This window comes from Hippocampus guttulatus, chromosome 11 (genome assembly GCF_054856545.1).
Source record: "Hippocampus guttulatus isolate MCC_2025c chromosome 11, RoL_Hgut_1.0, whole genome shotgun sequence".
NCBI classification, from domain to species: Eukaryota; Metazoa; Chordata; class Actinopteri; order Syngnathiformes; family Syngnathidae; genus Hippocampus; species Hippocampus guttulatus.
The window spans coordinates 20,463,184-20,477,637 of NC_141271.1; the positions used below are offsets into that span (position 1 = coordinate 20,463,184).

At 43.2% G+C, this 14,454-nt stretch overlaps 1 protein-coding gene across 1 annotated transcript; it reads left to right on the top strand.

The window, feature by feature from the left end:
* The first annotated feature begins 565 nt into the window (after positions 1–565).
* LOC147198592 (twist-related protein 2-like) lies at positions 566–2,900 on the top strand. The gene is made up of 2 exons (XM_086124287.1): positions 566–1,212; positions 2,608–2,900. Exon 1 carries the CDS (start codon positions 610–612, stop codon positions 1,174–1,176), a length of 567 nt encoding a protein of 188 aa, XP_085980413.1. The 5' UTR covers positions 566–609; the 3' UTR covers positions 1,177–1,212; positions 2,608–2,900.
* Positions 2,901–14,454: the final 11,554 nt, after the last annotated feature.

The window sequence follows — 14,454 nt, forward strand, 5'->3', positions numbered from 1 at the left end:
CAGGTTTACATTCAAAATCGGCCAAAGGTGCTTTGCGTTGTGGAACGCCTTTTTCCTTTCGCTCGCTTTTCGTGAGTTTTCTTGACGTTAGTTTGCCTACGGTATTGTTGCAGTCTCACTTTGTCAAGGTGAACTCCAAAGAAATGCGGCAAACTTGCACACAATCAGCCACGGCGAAGTGTAAAAAAAAAGAAAAAAAAGAAGAAGTGACCTAAGGAGAGGCAGGAGGGCGCCCGCCCGCCACATGCAGGCTCCCCCTCCAGCTGCAAAAAAAAAAAAAAAAAAAGCCCTCCCCTTCCAGCCTCCAAACTATTTAGCATCCCAACCCGGGATGAGGTTTCCAACAAAAATTAGGAAAAACTTCCTGCGCGAGGAGAAGACATGCCAAGCCGCACTCGGACGCCAGCAGCCGCCTTTTAAGTCAGCCCGGGGGCGCGCGCGCGGAGGGCTTCGGCTTCTTTCCCTCCGGTCTTGTCGGATACTTTTTTTTCCCTCCTTCTTCTTTATTTCCGAGGTGGCGGAGGGGGGCGATCTTTTCGATCGGTCACCACGGCTTCTAAGGTGGACGCCGCGTTCTCCTCGCTCCCCTTGCATTTCTTCAAGCGAGAAATGGAGGAGGGCTCGGGCTCCCCGGTGTCCCCCGCCGACAGCCTGGCCACCAGCGAGGAGGAGGCCGAGCGCCGGCCCAGCAAGCGCTGCGCCCGCAAGCGGCGGCCCGGCAAGAAGTCCGGCGGCGGCGGCGGCGACGATAGCGGCGGCGGCGGCGGCGGCGGCAGCCCTGCGCCCCTGAAGCGCAGCAAGAAGCCCAGCCCCGGCGGCCCCGGCGGCGGCGGCGGCGGCTGCGGCGCGAACGGCACCGCCGGGGCCCAGTCGTACGAGGAGCTGCAGAACCAGCGCGTGCTGGCCAACGTGCGCGAGCGCCAGCGGACGCAGTCCCTCAACGAGGCCTTCGCCTCCTTGCGCAAAATCATCCCCACGCTGCCCTCGGACAAGCTGAGCAAGATCCAGACGCTCAAGCTGGCCTCGCGCTACATCGACTTCCTGTGTCAGGTGCTGCAGAGCGACGAGATGGACAACAAGATGTCCAGCTGCAGCTACGTGGCCCACGAGAGACTCAGCTACGCTTTCTCGGTGTGGAGGATGGAGGGAGCCTGGTCCATGTCCGCCTCGCACTAAAGGGGCCCGGCGCGCGCCAGGTGGGATGCCAAAGAGGTAAGCGCTTTTTTTTCTTTTTTTAATCCCCCCCCCCCCCCTTCTCACGAGCGCTTCTCTTTGATTAGCGGTCGTAAGAAGGTTCAGTGATTTTTTATTTTTATTTTTTTTACTCACATTTTTGACCAATCGTTCATGTTCCGCAAATCAATGCTGTCATTTAGAAAATAACCCTTATATTGATATTCGTTCATAGATTTGTTTTCAAGCTTCGGAGATCAAAGTCAAATACATTTTCCCATTTTGAATCCCTTCATTTTTTCCCCCGAGCTGTACTATTTATTTTGTTGTTTGATTTTTTTTTTTGCTTTGGCAGTATTTTGTTCAAAGGTAACGCCCTTGTGTCGCCACATGACATTTGTTTTGTTTTGATTATCAGACTGCAAAGCACACGCGGGTAACCTCAGCATCTTTCATCGCAACATGATCATCTTCTATCACGAGACATCTCATGTCTCCTGTTTGGAACATTTTGGGGCATCGGTGCTTGCTTCTTGCAGGCAGGCAAAAAGAAGAAATTAGAGGGGGGGGTGGAGGGAGCGGGATAATTTCAAAAATGTTTCAAATAAATTCTTTTTTGAGACGGTTATTGAAGCAATGGGCTTCACATCAACTTTCTCATCGACATAGTGTGGGAAAATAATATTGGACATTGGTGTCTGTTATTAACGGAAGGAAAAACGGAAAATGGGGCCAAATATCGCAAAGAATCTGGAGAACACTGAGACAAACTTTCTCTTTCGGTCTGAGTCCATTAGGTTCAGGCAATCGTGCAAAGGCAATTTTGCCACAACTCTTGCTTTGCGTTCCTTTTCTCGCGTGCGTGGCGGTGGCCTGCACTCAAATGCTGCTGTTGCAACGGGCCTCTGCGTCGCGTGCACGCCGCAGGAACTAATGAGAAAACGAAATCATATCCTCATTTTTAAAAAGCGCAGGATCGCGTTCAACAAACGAGGCGAGATGGAAAGGAATCACTCCAGGAACATCAAAATAGTCAACAAGGTGAATCTGACGTATGATTACATCACAATAAGTACAATAAATAAACAAGCGTTCACTCCATTTGTTTATTTATCCCCCCCCCCCCCCCCATCCCAACCATGAATGCTCCTGAATTTGTTTTTGTCTTGTAAATTCCTTTCATGTCTGTTGGTGCTCCTTTTTTGGGCAGTCAATTAGGTAAACAAATAACACTTTTTAAAAATGGAAGAAAAAAGAAGCAGCCATATTTCAGAGGCCCTTCGCGCGAAATACGATCGTTCTCTCGATGACGTCACCCAGCCTTCACGTTCACATTGGATGAGAAAATGCTCAGTTTGATGTCGTGTGAATGTCACCGAACTCATCGAAGGTCTCACCCACGGGCAACTTTTGTCGTTCATTCTTCTCTTGCAGATTGTCTCCAAAACCCGAACGGACTATGGAAGAGCCCATGACGTCATTTGACGCCCTCCCGAGCGATGAGGAGGCTGCGCGCGTGCGCGCGTGTCTGCAGACTGCACGAGCTGTCGTTGGGACGCTGTGACAGCAAAAGGCGATAAGAAGGATCGCCATTTTTTTCTCCGCCCCCCCCCCCCGCCCCCTCCGAAGACTTTTTCCGGCAAATTGTCGATGTCGAAATGAATGCGTCGTGTACATCAAAGTGCGCCGATAGCCTGCAAAGGGGCCGAGGCCACCCTCAAGTCTTTTTTTTTTGTACATTTTTGCTTATTTATTAAAACATATTTTTGAAGGAAATGTTGTGCATCTTTTTTTTATGTATATATGACGAGCAGAATTTCTGGCCTGCACTTCTGCTGAAAACATTTCCAATGAGCATTCATTATGATTGACCAAAATACCAACATGGCCTTGAATAATGTGGCCCCCTCAACCCCCCTCTTTTTTTCCCCAGCCCCCCCCTAAAAAAAGATCATAAAAGTCACCTTCATTAACAGCAGAGGGAATGTGAGCCACTTTCAAACCTGACCACATCCATGGGAAAAAAAATGCTTGTCTGCTTAAATGCGTGGCAATCATTCCAAATGAGCTGCCCCCCCCCCACCCCCAACCAAGCAAGAGAAAAACAACAATGCAAATGACTCTTTCGGCGCTTACAAAAAAAGAAGAAAAAAAACTAACTTGAAATTGTCGGCATCTTGTTTTCCCAGACGTGCTTTGATGCAATCGGGAACCCTGAAAGGACTTCATTGTTGGGGGAGGCGGCCAATGGGAAGCCTGCAAGTGTGTCGGTTGCATTTCAGATCCTCACAAAAACAATCGATGACAATCTGGCTGGCTGGATTTCACGGCCGTAATGTGCCTGCTGCGTGTGCCGCATTCCCTGCTTGATAAGTGCATGAAATACTGCCTCCCTGAGTGAAAAGGGTTGGATTGTGGCAACGCGCGAGCGTTGCATTTCCACGTTCTGAGCTCTGTTTGGACAAGTGGAAGCCACTTCCCTTGTTGCGATGTCCAGGCTTGGCTCCGCACATTAATTGACAAGTTTGTGAAGTTCTGTCCCAATGAATGAAAATGCTTTTATTTTTGTCCAGAGGCAATCCCTTTTTTTCACCATTCTTGGCTCCACTTTAGCAAGGAGAGGCAGCTCACCTCGCGCAACACCCTCGCATCACCGATTGAAGCGTACATAAGTCGATCGATGTACATAAAGTGCCGCTTCATCAATGAAAACGCTCTCATCTTAGTCAGAAGCAATCACTTTTTTTTCAGCAGTCCTGGCTCCACATCAGCAAATCGCCTCATCGTAGCATGCTAACGTTGCCCCGAAACACTGAAGGACAAGTGTGGGAAGTGCTGCCTCCGTGACTGAAAATTCTGCTCTTGTCTTCACAGCCATTGTTTTCAACATTCTGCCCTCCTCTTCAAAAAGTAGAAGCCTTGCTGCAACACCCGAGCACGCTAATAAAAGCCTGGCTCGCCATTGGCCCATCGGGCAGCGTATACAGACACCACCTGGGATCTGCTCGACTGGTAAAAAAAAAAAAAGCATCAAAAGTCTCCTTCAGACGCTTGAAATCTTCACACGTATTGTGTGCGGACGTTTGACGCGGTGGTCTCGGATGCCGCCGCCGGCCGCCCCCCGCTTCTCGGTGGGAGCCCGTGTGATACCCGCTCATTAATTCCGGGCCCTCGCAGCTGAGCGGCGCACAATCACCCGGGGCCACGCAGCTCTGTTGGGGCCAGAGATCCAGATGTTTCCTGTAAAATCAGATGGGAAAAAGCTACAAAACTTGAATTTGCAGTAAAACGGAAGAAAGGCTTACGTTCGGCACACCTGAAATAGCAGTCAGGCTGGGGCGAAAGGAGCATCCGATCTTGTCAAAGATTGGGAGGCAAAGGTAGCGGTTGTCGAAATCCTGCTCAGGTTGCTCGCACCTTTTGAGTACGACTAAATAAATGTTGAGATACATCCAATGCTTTGATGCCCATATTGACTGCCTGGCACAAGACATGATCCCGGCCGTTAAAACATTTTTGGTTGATGGCCACTTGGGGGCAGTTTAATCCAGACTATACATGGAGACAATCACAGCATCGTAGTAAATCGCGGTAATGTTATTCGAAAGAACATATGCCAGTCGTTATTGTTCTACTGTCTCTCTCTATGTGCGTTGCTGCACCATTTGTGTTCAAATAGCAATTGCTTCAAGGGTGATAACGCCACAACGCCGATGCTAGTAGTTAGCCTCTCTATGGCATTTTGGATTTCGCCTTAGCATCGAGCTTGCATACTTTCCAGATGCAGCGTGACGTGTTTGTTTTAAATACACAACATGTCATCCTCTCTGATGTTTAGCTTGTTGGAATTGGTCAGTATCTGTCAAACGGATGCATGCAGCGTTCGTATTTCAAATTATTGCTTGCAAATCAATTTAAAAAAAAAGCAGATCTCATGAGCAATCTAGAAACAGCGCAAAGAAAGAAAACCGATGGACAGGTTACAAAAAAAAAATCAGAATACGCGTGGGATTACGGTCGGCTTTTTTTCATCGGAGTTCGACGATGACTCATCGTCTCAGTGTTGACATTGCTACTCTGTGGAGGGGGGTTGGCAATGGTTGCGCTGCACATCTTTTCTTGCACGCGCACGCACAAGGACGATGCAGTAATATCAAGGCGCGCCATTTTCCATGACGATCGCCGCTTTCATCCCTGAAGTAATCAAAGCTCATCAGCCTCTTTGTTTGCCTCCACTTTGGCACATTTTTCGCTCGCGAGGGCCCTCGGCCGCGCTGACAATTTCGCCTGCGCAGCGAGCATCTCTGAGCGGATCTAACTTAAGTATCGTTGTTGTTAGCCAAAGAATAATTACAGTTTTTGCGAGCAGAGTGCTCGGGCTGAAATACGACATCTAACCGGGGAATATTTTCAAGGCTTGTTATAATGGCAACAAGCAGTCAAGTGCCGAAACAAAGCCAGTCCTTGTGCTTTCTTCAATTCCACGAGTGCCTCCTGGGCTATTTGTTTGCATTGTTTTCACCGCGCTTCTTCCGGGGGCTGCAAAACCCGATGGGAGGAGTCCACGGAGGCCTTGGGCTTGCTTCTTGCACCCCGATGAGCAAAATTTTCCCCTGGGCTTATTAGCGGTAGCGATGGCGCCGAGTTCAGCACAAGTCAGAAGGTCACGCTATTTCAGGAGGCCGATCGCTCGCTTTTGTTTGGACTTTTAGTCGCAGGCCGTGCCGGACCACCCCCAGAGCGGAGGGCACAGGAAACGAAGCCAAAATAACAACGTGAGCGCATTAGAACCACTGCGACGATTTTGAATGTGTACCTCACAAGCAGAGTTACACTTTTTGTGTTTCTGAAGAAGAAACTGAACACATTGTGGACAGTAAGGACAAAAAAAAAAAAAGGCGGGGGTCATCTTCTTTGAAATCCAACTTACCAAACACCTTGGTGGAACAAGGCCGACCACAAACAAGGTACGGGGCCTAAGATCAACCATTGATGACCACCCCAACCTTTCAAGGGACCCCCAACTGACTCCTGAAATTCAAATTGAAAACAGTTTAGGCTTTGTGTGAATGCTGACCAATCAAATTATATGCTTTTGTGAAATACCGAAAGACTGGTCAAATCAAAGATCTGAATCAAAGTATTGCAACACTTCTATGGTGAGCTCTTCCTCTCCTAGTCTCATTGGACGGTCCATTTTTCTGCTGCCAGCGCATGTGCAACACCAGACTAAACTCACGCCGTCGTAAAACAAGCAAAGTACCGAAAGCCGAAAAAACGACCATGTATAGTAAGGCGCTTTTTGACGAAAAAACAACCATGTATAAAAAGGCGTTTTTAGCCGAAAAAACCCCCGACAATGTATAGTAAGCCGTTTCTTGCCGAAAAAAAACCCCAACCATGTATAGCAAGCCGTTTTTAGGTGAAAAAAAACGACCACATTTAGTAAGGCATTTTTAGCCGAAAAAACCGACCATGTATAGTAAGGCTTTTTTAGCCGAAAAAAACCAACCATGTATACTAAGGCATTTTTAGCCGAAAAAAACGACCATGTATAGAAGGCGTTTTTAAACGAAAAAAACGACCATGTATAGCAAGGCGTTTTTAGACGAAAAAAACGACCATGTATAGCAAGGCGTTTTTAGACGAAAAAAACGACCATGTATAGTAAGGCGTTTTTAAACGAAAAAAACGACCATGTATAGTAAGGCGTTTTAGCCGAAAAAAACCAACCATGTATAGTAAAACGTTTTTAGCCGAAAAAAACCCGACCGTGTATAAGAAGGCGTTTTTAGCCGAAAAAAAACAACCATGTATAGTAAGGCATTTTTAGCCGAAAAAAACGACCATGTATAGTAAGGCTTTTTTAGCTGAAAAAAACAACCATGTATAGTAAGGCGTTTTTAGCCGAAAAAAACGATCATGTATAGTAAGGCTTTTTTAGCCGAAAAAAACAACCATGTATAGTAAGGTGTTTTTAGCCGAAAAAAACGACCATGTATAGTAAGGCTTTTTTAGCTGAAAAAAACAACCATGTATAGTAAGGCGTTTTTAGCCGAAAAAAACGACCATGTATAGTAAGGCTTTTTTAGCCGAAAAAAACAACCATGTAAAGTAAGGCGTTTTTAGCCGAAAAAAACAACCATGTATAGTAAGGCGTTTTTAACCGAAAAAACCCAACCATGTATAGTAAGGCGTTTTTAGCCGAAAAAAACGACCATGTATAGGAAGGCGTTTTTAAACGAAAAAAACGACCATGTATAGTAAGGCGTTTTTAGCCGAAAAAAACGACCATGTATAGTAAGGCGTTTTTAGCCGAAAAAAACGGCCATGTATAGTAAGGCTTTTTTAGCCGAAAAAAACGACATAGTATAGTAAGGCGTTTTTAGCCGAAAAAAACAACCATGTATAGTAAGGTGTTTTTAGCCGAAAAAAACGACCATGTATAGTAAGGCTTTTTTAGCTGAAAAAAACAACCATGTATAGTAAGGCGTTTTTAGCCGAAAAAAACGACCATGTATAGTAAGGCTTTTTTAGCCGAAAAAAACAACCATGTAAAGTAAGGCGTTTTTAGCCGAAAAAAACAACCATGTATAGTAAGGCGTTTTTAACCGAAAAAACCCAACCATGTATAGTAAGGCGTTTTTAGCCGAAAAAAACGACCATGTATAGGAAGGCGTTTTTAAACGAAAAAAACGACCATGTATAGTAAGGCGTTTTTAGCCGAAAAAAACGACCATGTATAGTAAGGCGTTTTTAGCCGAAAAAAACGGCCATGTATAGTAAGGCTTTTTTAGCCGAAAAAAATGACATAGTATAGTAAGGCGTATTTAGACGAAAGAAACGACCATGTATAGTAAGGCGTTTTGAGCCGAAAAAAAACGACCATGTTATAGTAAGGCGTTTTTAGACGAAAGAAACGACCATGCATAGTAAGGCGTTTTAAGGCGAAAAAAACGACCATGTATAGTAAGGCGTTTTGAGCCGAAAAAAACGACCATGTTATAGTAAGGCGTTTTTAGACGAAAGAAACGACCATGCATAGTAAGGCGTTTTTAGCCGAAAAAAAAACGGCCATGTATAGTAAGGCTTTTTTAGCCGAAAAAAACGACCATGTATAGGAAGGCGTTTTTAGCCGAAAAAAACCAACCATGTATAGTAAGGCTTTTTTAGCTGAAAAAAACAACCATGTATAGTAAGGCGTTTTTAGCCGAAAAAAAAAGGACCGTGTATAGTAAGGCGTTTTTAGCCGAAAAAAACGACCATGTATAGTAAGGCGTTTTTAGCTGAAAAAAACGACCATGTATAGTAAGGCGTTTTTAGCTGAAAAAAACGACCATGTATAGTAAGGCGTTTTTAAACGAAAAAAACGACCATGTATAGTAAGGCGTTTTTAGCTGAAAAAAACAACCATGTATAGTAAGGTTTTTTTAGCCGAAAAAAACCGACAATGTATAGAAAGGCGTTTTTAGCCGAGAAAAACAACCATGTATAGTAAGGCTTTTTTAGCCGAAAAAAACGACCATGTATATAGTAAGGCGTTTTCAGCCGAAAAAAACGACCATGTATAGGAAGGCGTTTTCAAACGAAAAAAACGACCATGTATAGTAAGGCGTTTTTAGCCGAAAAAAACGACCATGTATAGTAAGGCGTTTTTAGCCGAAAAAAACGGCCATGTATAGTAAGGCTTTTTTAGCCGAAAAAAATGACATAGTATAGTAAGGCGTATTTAGACGAAAGAAACGACCATGTATAGTAAGGCGTTTTGAGCCGAAAAAAAACGACCATGTTATAGTAAGGCGTTTTTAGACGAAAGAAACGACCATGTATAGTAAGGCGTTTTGAGCCGAAAAAAAACGACCATGTTATAGTAAGGCGTTTTTAGACGAAAGAAACGACCATGCATAGTAAGGCGTTTTAAGGCGAAAAAAACGACCATGTATAGTAAGGCGTTTTGAGCCGAAAAAAAACGACCATGTTATAGTAAGGCGTTTTTAGACGAAAGAAACGACCATGCATAGTAAGGCGTTTTTAGCCGAAAAAAAAAACGGCCATGTATAGTAAGGCTTTTTTAGCCGAAAAAAACGACCATGTATAGGAAGGCGTTTTTAGCCGAAAAAAACCAACCATGTATAGTAAGGCTTTTTTAGCTGAAAAAAACAACCATGTATAGTAAGGCGTTTTTAGCCGAAAAAAAAAGGACCGTGTATAGTAAGGCGTTTTTAGCCGAAAAAAAAAGGACCGTGTATAGTAAGGCGTTTTTAGCCGAAAAAAACGACCATGTATAGTAAGGCGTTTTTAGCTGAAAAAAACGACCATGTATAGTAAGGCGTTTTTAAACGAAAAAAACGACCATGTATAGTAAGGCGTTTTTAGCTGAAAAAAACAACCATGTATAGTAAGGCTTTTTTAGCCGAAAAAAACCGACAATGTATAGAAAGGCGTTTTTAGCCGAAAAAAACAACCATGTATAGTAAGGCTTTTTTAGCCGAAAAAAACGACCATGTATATAGTAAGGCGTTTTTAGCCGAAAAAAACGACCATGTATAGTAAGGCGTTTTTAGCCGAAAAAAAACGACCATGTTATAGTAAAGCGTTTTTAGACGAAAGAAACAACCATGCATAGTAAGTTGTTTTTAGGCGAAAAAAACGACCATGTATAAGTAAGGCTTTTTTAGCCGAAAAAAACCGACCATGTATAGGAAGGCGTTTTTAAACGAAAAAAACGACCATGTATAGTAAGGCGTTTTTAGCTGAAAAAAACAAACATGTATAGTAAGGCGTTTTTAGCCGAAAAAAACGACCATGGCGTTTTGAGCCGAAAAAAACGACCATGTATTGTAAGGAGGGCGGCCCGGTAGTCCAGTGGTTAGCACGTCGGCTTCACAGTGCAGAGGTACCGGGTTCGATTCCAGCTCCGGCCTCCCTGTGTGGAGTTTGCATGTTCTCCCCGGGCCTGCGTGGGTTTTCTCCGGGTGCTCCGGTTTCCTCCCACATTCCAAAAACATGCATGTCAGGCTGATTGGACGCTCTAAATTCTCCCTAGGTGTGAGTGTGGGCGTGGATGGTTGTTCGTCTCTGTGTGCCCTGCGATTGGCTGGCAACTGATTCAGGGTGTCCCCCGCCTACTGCCCGGAGATGGCTGGGATAGGCTCCAGCACCCCCCGCGACCCTAGTGAGGATCAAGCGGTTCGGAAAATGGATGGATGGATGGATGTATTGTAAGGCTTTTTTAGGCCGAAGAAAAACAACATAGTATAGTAAGGCGTTTTTAGCCGAAAAAAACGACCATGTATAGTAAGGCGTTTGAGCCGAAAAAAACGACCATGTATACCAAAGCGTTAAAGGAAAAACCATTTTCCTGCAAACCCTCCAGAGTGCATGTCAAATATGCCTATCGTGCAAAGCAACTCAAAGTCACTGGTGGTGTAGAGGTATACACGCTGGCTTTCCATCCAGCCAGCGCGGGTTCAAACCCCGCCCAGTGACAGCATTTACGTCGGATCCAAGGGCCTAAAGCTGTGATGGTGTCTAAAAACGCCTTAATATATATACATGGTCGTTTTTTTCGGCTTAAAAAAGCCTTACTATACTATGTCGTTTTTTTTGGGCTAAAAACGCCTTACTGTACTATGTCGTTTTTTTCGGGCTAAAAACGCCTTACTATACTATACTGTTTTTTTTTCGGCCTAAAAACGCCTTACTATACTATGTCGTTTTTTTCGGCTTAAAAACGGCTTACTATACTATGTCATTTTTTTCGGCCTAAAAACGTCTTACTATATACTATGTCGTTTTTTTCGGGCTAAAAACGCCTTACTATACTATGTCTTTTTTTTCGGTTTAAAAATGCCTTACTATACTATGTCGTTTTTTTCGGCCTAAAAACGCTTTACTATACTATGTCGTTTTTTTCGGCCTAAAAACGCCTTACTATACTATGTCGTTTTTTTCCGCCTAAAAACGTCTTACTATATACTATGTCGTTTTTTTCCGGCTAAAAACGCCTTACTATACTATGTCGTTTTTTTCGGGCTAAAACCCCCTTACTGTACTATGTCGTTTTTTCGCCTAAAAACGCCTTACTATACTATGTCGTTTTTTTCGGGCTAAAAACCCCTTACTATACTATGTCGTTTTTTTCGCCTAAAAACGCCTTACTATACTATGTCGTTTTTTTTCGGCCTAAAAACGCCTTACCATACTATGGCGTTTTTTTCGGGCTAAAAACGCCTTACTGTACTATGTCGTTTTTTTCGGGCTAAAAAAGCCTTATTATAGTATGTCGTTTTTTTCGGGCTAAAAACGCCTTACTATACTGTCGTTTTTTTCGGGCTAAAAAAGCCTTACTATAGTATGTTGTTTTTTTCGGGCTAAAAAGGCCTTACTATACTATGTCGTTTTTTCGGGGGAAAAACGCCTTACTATACTGTGTCGTTTTTTTCGGGCTAAAAACGCCTTACTATACTATGTCGTTTTTTCCCGGCTAAAAACGCCTTACTATACATGGTCGTTTTTTTTTAGCTAAAAACGCCTTACTATACTATGTCGTTTTTTTCGGCCTAAAAACGCCTTAATATACTGTGTCGTTTTTTTTAAGCTAAAAACGCCTTCCTATACTATGTCGGTTTTTTTCGTGCTAAAAACGCCTTACTATACTATGTCGTTTTTTTCGGCCTAAAAACGCCTTACTATACATGGTCGGTTTTTTTTAGCTAAAAACGCCTTACACTATGTCGTTTTTTTCCTCCTAAAAACGCCTTACTATACTATGTTGTCTTTTTTTGGCTTAAAACGCCTTACTATATATACTATGTCGTTTTTTTCGGCCTAAAAACGCCTTACTATGCTGTGTGGTTTTTTTCAGCCTAAAAACGCCTTACTATACTATGTTGTTTTTTTGGGCTAAAAATGCCTTACTATACTATATCGTTTATTCGGCTTAAAAACGGCTTACTATACGATGTCGTTTTTTTAAGCTAAAAACGCCTTACTATACTATGTCGTTTTTTTGGCTAAAAACGCCTTACTATATACTATGTTGTTTTTTTCGGCTTAAAAACGCCTTACTATACTATGTTGTTTTTTTCGGGCTAAAAACGCCTTATTATACATGGTAGTTTTTTTCCGGCTAAAAAAGCCTTACTATACTATGTCGTTTTTTTTGGGCTAAAAACGCCTTATATACTATGTCGTTTTTTTCGGGCTAAAAACGCCTTACTATACATGGTAGTTTTTTTCGGGCTAAAAAAGCCTTACTATACTATGTCGTTTTTTTCCGGCTAAAAACGCCGTACTATACTATGTCGTTTTTTTCGGGCTAAAAACGCCTTACCATACTATGTTGTTTTTTTTCGGGCTAAAAACGCCTTACTATACATGGTCCTTTTTTTTCGGCCAAAAACGCCTTACTATACTATGTCGTTTTTTTCGGACTAAAAACGCCTTAATATACTATGTCGTTTTTTTGGGCAAAAAACGCCTTCCTATACTATGTCGTTTTTTTCGGGCTAAAAACGCCTTACTATACTATGTCGTTTTTCTTGTGCAAAAAAAGCCTTACTATACTATGTCGTTATTTTCGGGCTAAAAACGCCTTACTATACATGGTCGGGTTTTTTTAGCTAAAAACTTCTTTTTTCCAAGATGGCGCCCGAGTAGGCAGCCTTCGGCAAGTGCTCTTCAAGAGCCTTGCTTTTTTGTTCTTTTTTGCAGTTTTTGTCTTTTGTTTTGTCACACGTTTGTTGTTTCATCGTGTGGACCTGATATGGACTGTTTTCAGCGCTTTTTGGCCACGACATTCGTCAAAGGAGAAGTATCTGTGCTTGGTGGTTGCGCCTTCTCGGCAGCACGCCTGTACCAGCACAGATTTTGATTGGGAGGAATGTCGGCGCCATTGACTGTCGGTGCTGGACAGACCTGGGGCGCTTGTGTTTTTTGCGCCTGTAATGGGCAGCATTTTTCACAACCCCGTTTTGTTCAGTGGCTATGTCGGCGCTGTTGGACAGTCGGCGTTGGTGCGGCTGGATGGATGGCTGCTGAAGTTGAGGATGTGGAGAGAGGAGCGTTGGCGCAGAGCGCCGATGCGTATTTGGAACCGTGAGTCGCCGCTTGGAATTGAAATGGATTTCCATGGGACAGGAGAAGTGAACCAATCTCTTTTTTCGTCAATGGACGCTACAGCTTCTTGTTGACTTTGAAACTTAGCTTGTAGCCGACGTGTGCACATTTTGAGCATGACGTCTCTGATCCACTGGTTAAAGGACACTTTGATTCTCTCCTCTTTCATCTCAAACTGCTTCAAACAACAAAGCGTGTGATGGAAAAGTGGTTAGAACTGCATGACTGTCCGTGTTTTATGTTATGTGTTGTGTTTATTATTTTACTTTATATTAACTGTTTTGTTAAGCGCTTTGTTACAGCTGCCGCTGTTGTGAAAGCGCTATATAAATCAGCATGTATTGTATTGTATTGTATTGTATTGTAAAAACGCCTTACACTATGTCGTTTTTTTTGGGCTAAATACGCCTTACTATACTATGTCGTTTTTTTCGGGCTAAAAACGCCTGACTATACTATGTCGTTTTTCTTGTGCAAAAAAAGCCTTACTATACTATGTCGTTATTTTCGGGCTAAAAACGCCTTACTATACATGGTCGGGTTTTTTTAGCTAAAAACGCCTTACACTATGTCGTTTTTTTTGGGCTAAATACGCCTTACTATACTATGTCGTTTTTTTCGGCCTAGAAGCGCCTTACTATATACTAAGTCGTTTTTTTCGGGCTAAAAACGCCTTACTATACTATGTCGTTTTTTTCGGCCTAGAAACGCCTTACTATACTATGTGTTTTTTTTCGGGCTAAAAACGGCTGACTATACATGGTCGTTTTTTTCGGCTAAAAACGCCTTACTATACATGGTCGTTTTTTTCAGCTAAAAACGCCTTACTATACATTGTCGTTTTTTTTCGGCTTAAAAAAGTCTTTCTATATACATGGTCGTTTTTTTCAGCTAAAAACGCCTTACTATACATGGTCGTTTTTTTTCGGCTAAAAACGCCTTACTAGCCATGGTTGGTTTTTTTCGGCTAAAAACGCCTTACTATACAGTAATCGAAAAAAAATTGTGTTTCCTTCTCCAGTTTATCTTTTGGATCTGGATTTTGTCACTGTGCAGAATTGCACGGCAATCAGTCTCGCCTGTCGTCTACCTTTTTCCACGCCGGTTCTGTGGCCGATCCAAAAACGATTGTAATGACCGTGATCTGTAATTAGTCTCGCT